This window comes from Protomyctophum bolini (genome assembly GCF_963924005.1).
Source record: "Protomyctophum bolini genome assembly, chromosome: 13".
NCBI lineage: Eukaryota > Metazoa > Chordata > Actinopteri > Myctophiformes > Myctophidae > Protomyctophum > Protomyctophum bolini.
This window is the reverse complement of record NC_137874.1, coordinates 36,856,662-36,865,964: the sequence shown is the minus strand read 5'-3', so window position 1 is coordinate 36,865,964 and position 9,303 is coordinate 36,856,662. Positions and strand designations below refer to the sequence as shown.

The 9,303-nt window shown below is 43.6% G+C and overlaps 1 protein-coding gene across 1 annotated transcript; it reads right to left on the bottom strand.

The window, feature by feature from the left end:
• LOC308327649 (protocadherin-10-like) lies at nt 1-8,383 on the bottom strand (the record flags this gene model as incomplete). Its single annotated transcript, XM_080781171.1, has 4 exons — nt 1-263; nt 4,625-4,740; nt 5,218-5,279; nt 5,870-8,383. 4 exons carry the CDS (start codon nt 8,381-8,383, stop codon nt 1-3), a joined length of 2,955 nt encoding a protein of 984 aa, XP_080637297.1.
• Between the last annotated feature and the right edge of the window lie 920 nt (nt 8,384-9,303).

Below are 9,303 nucleotides of genomic sequence, written 5' to 3'. Positions count from 1 at the left end.
TCATTTAAAGATATCACTGAGGTCATCCTCTTTGTCCAGAGAGGCGTGGAACTTCTTTTTCTTCCCAAAAGTAGAGAAGGAGTTGTACACATCTAGTTCACCTCTGGACGACGGTGGCTTCAGAGTGCAGTAGCCAGATGGGGTGCCAGGGATGTACACATTGTGCTGGTAGTCGGGTGATGGCTGCGTGGACTGAGGCTGGGTATACCTTTGGGTCCATGGGTAGTTAGGAACGGCTCCCTCCTGAAGAGGCATTTTGCACTCTGTAAAGAAACACAAGATGTAAATATTACTGTAGGTACAGTTTCCAATGCTTTAATTTATATATGCGTCTGACTGAGTATAGAATCAGTGATCTCCTACTGCACTGTCCTCATATTGAAACAAACTACGACAAAATAGAATAATGCATTTGATTTAATTTAATTTAAAACAATGCATTACACTTTACGATACTTGTGTCAGGCCTCCTCCACCAGATTCTAATAATCTGAGCATGCTTTCAGTTAAAAGTTAAAAGCACACATTCTATTTCAGTAGGCAAATACCAAGCATATTTTCAATACAAGCATATTCAGTAGGCAAATACCAAGCATATTCTCTTGACATATACTGTATTATGTCAATATCATTATAGCAGCATCCTGTTATAGTCTTTTCTGAGATGCATAATCTCAATAATTGCATCTGTTCTCTCGTTGGGTATTTTAATAAAATTCCAACACTTTTCTCTAATTGTGCCCAAAGGCAGCAAGACAACCCCCCAAACCTACCCCATATACTCCTGCACACGTGCACGCACACACACACACACACACACACACACACACACACACACACACACACACACACACACACACACACACACACACACACACACACACACACACACACACACACACATCTTTTTTTTATCACTGTCACAGGGCAGCCCTTGCCCTATAGACAGTACTGAGGAACCATATGGATGCGCATTGCGCACACATGTGCACACTACACTGCTGCCTCAAGCCGGCTGGGAGGTTTGGGTTTAATAGTGTTCTGTTGCATGTTTTCTTTACAGTGGACATCTGACATTTCACACAAGGACTGAAAGGGTTTTTTAAATGTCACTGTGTGATAGTGTGAAGTAATTTAATTCTTTATTGGTCACTTCACCTGCCTCTCCTCTGCAGTGCTGGCATTCCTGTTGATTGGAAGGTGCCAAGCACTGTATAGGAGAAGGGGTGTTTGTTCATATGTTTGTATTATGCTTTTGTCACGGTCCGCTCCTTGGACCGTGAACTTTGACTGTCCTTATTTTGATATTGGATGTATTTCTGTCATTTCACTGTTTTCAGTATGTTTTGTATGTATTTGCTCTTGTATTCCTGACTGTTTCTCTTTGGTTTTGGTTTTCTGTTACTCTGTTGTTGTTGCCCTGGTGTTGTGTATCTTATTTTGTAGTATTGTGCCTACTGCCTAGTGTTCCTGTCTTCCTAGTTACTGTTACTTACCTTGTCTAACCTACCTTGTAATTTGTCAGTGTTTCCACCTGTGCCTTTTAGTCCCCCAGCCTATCCTAGTGTTGATTGTATTTTGGTTCCACCTGTGCCCTGTTATCCTGTGTGTATTTAAGTCCTGTGTTTGCATTTTGTTCTTGTTGGTTGATCGTAGTTCCCTGTTGTGTGAGTTCCTGTATGTTTTCTGTGATGTTTCCTGCCTTCTTTTCCCTGTTTATGGAAGAACCTCAGTTTATTTAATAAATCCTTAGTTTATTAGTTAAATAAGTTTATTGCTCTGCCTGCTGTCGCCTGCATTTGGGTCCTCATCCGTACTCACTCTTAACAGCTTTTGAATTATTTATTACTGTGTATGTGAATTGTCGCCTGAGAAACAACCAGCTGACTTTGTAAAGTACTTCATGATTTATAGTAATGTGTGTAAGATAACTCATGGGCCTTAGTTAGCCAGGTTTGAGTTAATTGGGTTACCACTTACTGATTATGATCTGGTTTACCGTTTGTCCCATCTGTTTAAAGCTAGGCATGCTACTGAGGGGGTGTTCAGTTTCACGTGAGGCAGTTTCACGTGAGGCAGACAACAGCAGGGGAGCGGTGCCAGGGCCTTTGTGAAAGGTTTAGTCTGTAACCAGTATCTTAAGTTCCTGATTTGTTGTTTTCTACAGTTTAGCTTTAAGTGTTCATTTTGTTTCCTATTTTTGGAATGTTGGACATTTGGCCAGTATTATATTGTATGGCTTGTGTGTGAATTGTTTGGAGAGGTAAATAAAATACCCGAAACTGTAGGCCTACTGGTGGACCAGTCTAATTTTGGGGCCATTTGGCCAGCCTTTTAACATTGACAGTTGGGTTGGGATTGCGATTTTTGCGGCGTAATTGATCACACCTGTGTGCCCCATATGTGCTCCTGGATGTTTTCTGCAATCATTTGGACCCCCTGGGGTAATGACTGTCATGAATCCCATGGAAAAGTGGAGGTATTTTACTAAACACACGTTTTCTGCCACAACTTTCAAATTGATATTAAAATAGAGGACGATAGCTGACTCCATGTTGCAGCAATGCATTATTATATTGTTGACACATGCAGTGCCACAACATTTAGTCATTCACCAACGCAGGAGAGCATAGGAGAGGATCTATTGCTGTGTATATGTAATTCATGACGATTTAATAATAGGTCTACCTACAGTATCTACATAATATGATACCTATTATGAAATAATCTAAAATGATAGAACAGTTGTTATAGCCTATACAGTAGACATATGTCTACTGTATAGGCTATAACAACTGTTCTATCATTTTCTTTTGTACATTAAGTGCAGTTCTACAACTGTGGCAGTATTTATTACACAATTTAATTAAAACAATGTAAAAATACTATTTTATGAGAAATCTAAAGGGTCCCTCTGCACAATGTTGAGTTTGTTGAGCGAGTGTCAATATCTCATTTGGTTTAGAAGAAATTACAAATCAAGTCATGGGTACTTTGTTCATGGCTCTGTGGTTGAGCTGTAAACTATCCAATATAAAACTAATTATAACACTGTCAACCAACTATTGTGAAAGTCCAGCACCCCTCCTCCCCCCCACCATATTAATCTCGGCTGCTTCTCCGTCCTGTAGAGTCCGTTCTCCTACAAAGCTGTAAATGGTGGACCCTGAAGCCTGCCCTACAGAAGTCCCTGGCCACTGTGCTACACCGGAAATATGTGCAATACTATATATCAGCCGTGGCTGCGTGGGAAGATGGGAGCCAGGAGAATGAGGCTGGTCTGTGGCGGTGCCATTGACCCGGAATATATATACTATACTGGCAAACTAGCCAGATGTATGGAGACACCAAGATGACTGGAGATGCCGTTGGGGGCCCATCCGGGGATGAACTTTCTATCCATGAGTTTGACCCTGGCCATCATTTACACAGAGTAGAAGACGGCTCAAGGTAGGATCTTTTTTTTTTTCTTTGCTGCTGCTGCTTCTGCTTGAATGCTGTGTGTAATACTAATGTGATTCAAGCTGCTGTACAATTGCTGTCATTTGGGTGGCAATGAATCATGTTCAGTGACTATCTGGCTCTGGGATTTGAATGTTATAGTATCTATACGGTTTGTATGTGTTATGTCTGCCGTTGAAGGTGAAGTGAAAACAGAAAACAGTATGTGTGTATATGCCAATTAATTGAAGACTTAAGTTGACACAAGATGTGGATCTACAGTATATGTGTGTTGTGTTGTGGATGCTGAAGGTTGGTAGTCGTAGTTGTGACATGTTGACTTATTGGTTCATGAATCATGACTGGCTTGGGTGCAAAATCTAGGCCTATTCCTCGATCATGGCCATTTTTCTATCTATCTCTCTCTCTCTCTGTCTCTATCTCTCTCTCTCTCTCTCTCTCTCTCTCTCTCTCTCTCTCTCTCTCTCTCTCTCTCAGGATAGGAACGTTTTTTGAGTGGTGCAACCACTCCAAGGAACAGCATTGTCTGTGTTCACCTATGTGTTGGTTCACCTATGTGTCCGCCTATGTGTTGGTTCACCTATGTGACGTTAATGAGCACCAGTATGACTGAGTACCAGTAGGGGCGCTGTTGAGCCAGAAACAGAGAGACAGTGCTTCACTGTTGCCTGCTAATGAGAGAGAGAGAGAGAGAGAGAGAGAGAGAGAGAGAGAGAGAAGGAGGGGGGGGGGAGAGAGAGGGGAGTTGCACCACTCAGTTCACACAGGTGTGATTATTTTCTTTGTTGAGCAGCTGCTTAATTGTGTTGTATGCTGAGTATACAACATGTAATTCAAGCTGTTGAAATAATATATTTTATGATAATACTGTTAACACAGTCATGTCTTAAATCCAATACTTGAATTGGCCTAATTTAAAAGGCACTAAATCCTTTTTAGATTTTTGTCGACTGTCAACGATCAGTGATTTTTGTAAATGATGAAAATGTGACTAAAACTAATAATTCATGTCCACAAGACTAAGACTAAATCTAAATTAGCTTCCCAAAATTAACACTGCTGTGTACACAATATAATAGGAAAGCATACAACATTGAAAGCACCAATGACAAGCACTCAGGCCCAATGTCTTTTCAGTGGAACCTACTTAGTTAATACATACCACCACGCATGTGATTCCCCCAGGTCCAATACTGTGGTGCCACAGGACAAGAAAACCCATCTGGATTGTGTTTAGGTGGACGAGGAAGTGTCCTTTCTAGATTTATTGTACTGTACCTATGAACAATAGAAACAAAAGTATGCGTTTAGATGTGATACTCATAATAATGTACCTGGTTTAACACTGGTGTAAATTACCTAAGTTACTCAAATACTACACTTAATTACAACTATGTTGAGGTATTTTTACTTTACTCAAGTGTTTCCAATGTACTTTTACTTCTACTCCACTACATCTCAAAGGCAAATATTGAACTTTTACTCCACTACAATTACTTGAAACTTCAGCCCTATAGGCAATGGCATATACATTTAGGCCATCTAGCCATTTAGTATGATCTACAAGCTCACAATGCGTTGCATCTGCTATTTTCAAAAGATCTTTTATACATTTACATTTGAAAACTTGTGAAATGGGACATTTCCTGTATGTTATACTCAAGTATTTATGTTGAATTCCAGACTTTTACATTGCAGTATTGATACTTTTACTTAAAGTAAAAAACAAATGCTTTTTTTGCATACAGTATTCACCTCTTGTATTCCAGATTTCGTTGGTTCTTTGTCAAAGTCCAGTCCCTGTTTGCATTCTTAAGCTGTAAAATTGAAACATGAGGAATTTCAGTGAGCATAATCAAATAAAAGTAGGCTACAATCTTATGGTAGGCCTACATGCTTGCTGGCCTTGAAGCATAGTCAGGTGCCTCGCACATGCAAGAGATGTTTCAAAATATGCAAATTCAGCCACGTCTATTTTGTAGACAAGGGCCTATATCTTGTGCCACCCTTTACCCCTTATCCATAAACTTTTTACTTTTTTCTTTTTTTGAAAAACATTTTAGAATAGTTCAAATAGCCGATCTACAAGCTCACAACTGCTAGTTGAACAATTAAAAAAAAAATCTAAATAGTGAAAAACGTGAAGAATCCTATAGGATAATCAAATATGTGGTTGGATGTGAACAATCTAAGCCTAATAAGCCTATATTGTATAAGCCTGTGTGTGTGTGTGTGTGTGTGTGTGTGTGTGTGTGTGTGTGTGTGTGTGTGTGTGTGTGTGTGTGTGTGTGTGTGTGTGTGTGTGTGTGTGTGTGTGTGTGTGTGTGTGTGTGTGTGTGTGTGTGTGTGTGTGTGTGTGTGTGTGTGTGTGTTTATTTTTAGTTTCGTCTCTGTCCCTTAATTATACCTCATTTGGAGTTGTGGCTCTGTTGTTGACGATCTCGTTGCGGTCTAGTGTACTCCATCCAGATGTCAGATAGTCTGTGCTCTTTGCATTATTCTGTGGAACGGCCATTATTGGGCTGCATGGCTTGAGGAACATGAAATCACTTTTGGATGATTCCGGTGTCAGGCACATTTTATAACAGTACACCTGGGAGATAGTGCCGTTGCCATTTGCTTCGGCACAACTCGAAGTGCCTGCGGGTAATTGCACACTTAAGTTAGACTTTTTGAAAATATCAGCTGCAGATGTCTCTGACCGTGAGCGGCAGCAGCCACAGACGGAGAAATTGTATTCCCTGATTGAATGTCTGCCCCTGAAACTCTTTATTGCAAGCAGGACAATAATAGCCACTAGAAACGTGAACGAGATTGTGCCCAGGGACACTATTAAGTACAGAGTGAAGTTGGAGCTGTAATGTGGGCTCAGTGCGAGGTCGCCGAAATCAGGCTGTAATTCTGGCGCGCTGTCAACAACTGACAGGATGATGGAAACCGTGGCCGAGAGGGGTGGCTGACCGTTGTCCTTGACCAGAATGACCAGTCTCTGCCTTATGGGGTCTCTTTCCACCAGTCGGCGTATTGTCCTGATTTCGCCTGTGTATAGCGCGATGCTGAACAATGTGGGGTCTGTTGCCTGGAGCGTCTGGTAAAACAGACGCGAGTTTTGACCCGCATCTGCGTCCATGGCTGTGACTTTGGCAACGAGGTAACCGGCGTCCACCGACCTGGGGACCACTTCGGTGGGCACCGTGCCGTTGTGTGGCACCGGCGATACAATAACTGGCGCATTGTCATTTTGGTCCAGAATAAAGATATTGACAGTGACGTTGTTATTCAGGGGCGGAAAGCCTGCGTCTTGAACCTGCACTTTGATTTGAAAGTTTCTCAACTGCTCGTGGTCGAATGATCTCAGTGCGTAAAGGTTGCCGTTATCCGAGTTAATGGACACGTAGGTTGATACCGCCATTCCTTGGATGCTGCCTTCCATAATGGAATAAGACAGATACGCATTTTGACCCGAGTCGGGGTCCAGTGCCGTCACCGAGCAAATGGAGGCGCCGGGCGCGTTGTTCTCCGTCAAATACACAGTATAGGAAGGCTGTTTAAACTGAGGCGCGTTATCGTTCACGTCAGAGACATGGACTAGAATAGTTTTCCGAGTGAACAGGGGCGGAGAGCCCATGTCCCTGGCTGTAATAGTGATGTTGTACACGGGCACGTCCTCCCTGTCCAGGAAATCGGAAGTTACCAGTGTGTAGTAGTTCTTGAAAGAGGAGTGGAGCTGAAAGGGTACGTGATGTGGGATCTCACAGTCCACGTTGCCATTCTCCCCGGAGTCCCGGTCCATGACGCTGATGACGGCTATCACGGTGCCCGGGGCCGCGTCCTCTTGGACAGGTGTGGACACGGAAGTCAGGATGACATCTGGAAGGTTGTCGTTGCTGTCCAGCACATTGACCAACACTTTACAGTGCACCGCCACGGCGGAAGGCCCTTTATCTTTCGCTTGGACATAGATCTCATGCATCCTGGCCTTCTCGTAGTCGACCAGCCCTTTAACTTTGATCTCTCCCGTGCGAGAGTCGACGCTGAAAAGCTCGCGCACTTTCAGGGGCGCGTGGCCACTGAACGAGTAGGTGATGTCGGCGTTGGGGCCCTCGTCCAAATCGGACGCGTTGAGTTTAATCACAACCGTGCCTTTGGGTGCGTTCTCGACGAGCCGTACCCTGTAGAACGACTGGTCGAACACGGGCGCGTTGTCGTTGGCGTCCAACACCGTGATGTCGATCTGCGCAGTGCCCGACCTCTCCGGCGCGCCTCCGTCCACGGCCGTGAGGACCATCTGATGCGCGCTCTGCTGTTCCCTGTCCAGTGGACTCTCCAGGACCAGCTCTGCGAATTTACTTCCATCACTGCGCGTCTGTATGTCCAACACGAAATGCTCGTTTACGCTCAGCAAGTAGGAGCGCAGCGCGTTGGTGCCGATGTCCAGGTCCTGCGCGCTCTCCAAAGGGAAACGAGAGCCCGGCACGGCGGACTCGGATATATCCAGGTTAAATTCGGTCCACGGGAAACTGGGCGAGTTGTCGTTCACGTCTAAAATCTCCATCTCGACTCTGTACAGTTCCAAAGGGTTTTCGATCACCACTTGCAAATGAAAAGAACAGGACAAACTCTGTTCGCACAGGTCTTCGCGGTCGATTCTCTCGTTGACAAATAAAATGCCATTTTCTAAATTAACCTCCACGTATTGCTTTTTTGTGCCCGACACGATTCTGAATCTGCGCGCAGAGAGCCTGTCCACATCCAGACCCAGATCCTCGGCAATGTTCCCAACAAAAGCCCCGTGTTCCAGTTCCTCGGGGATTGAATAGCGGATCTGTCCACAAACTATGTCCAAGAAACATGAAATAAACGCCAGACAGATTACCTGCCATTTCCCCGTCCGTTCGCGTTTCGCACCCCGTATATCCATTTAAGCACCAGTTCCACAATAGTTAAAAACTATTATAGCCTATATATCCTTACGCCAGACCTTTTCTAAACTGAGCGAACCTCAACTAGGCTATAAGTTAGGATTTTGAGAAAACAATAGTCTCTCTCTACAAGTTAACATGACCGTGACTGTGTCTGTAGCCTCACTCGTATGCGTGTGTCGGTCGGAGTGTGGACAGGAGTTAAGGCTACTCCTCTGATTAGCGGTGTGGGCAGCGTGCGCGCGCGAGCTTGTTATTGGCCCCGTACTGTTCCTATAGGGAGAAAAACCACATCTGCTCCAATTCCAATTTGAACACAATGCACCATAATCTGTCATTGCCTACTAGCCCGATCAAATTCATGCTACAGCCTCTGGGCTTAGACATAAAAGCAAAGCTCTTAATTCCCACACTTGAGCTTTTTTTCCCCTTTCTTTTTACAGATAAAATAATAGGCAAACACAATAGCCTATACAAAGGAGGTGACACACATTACAAAGTCAACTAAAAAAAACAACAATAAGGAGTGGTGCATGGAAGCAAGTTAAAGTGTGTCATATACTTTCAGAATGTTGGTGAAATGGACTATAGTTTACTATACAGCCAAAGGTTTGTCTTGTCACTTGATCTCCACACAGCCAACAGGGCAGGAGGATTGACACATGGATGGGTCGTTCTGGTGAATGTTGAAATATCATGCCTTTTTATTAGTAGAGAAATCCCCCCCCCCCCCCCCCCCCCCCCCTCCCACCTATCCCTCATTTCTGAAGGACCTCCTTTTACAGTTCATATAGTAGAAAAGCATTAAAACACATTGGAGTCCACTCCAGAGTCATGGAACAGAACATGCATTTTTATTAATGGATAAACTTTAATTGTATAGTGAAAATATAGACAGACTTGAGCTATAAAGTGATCG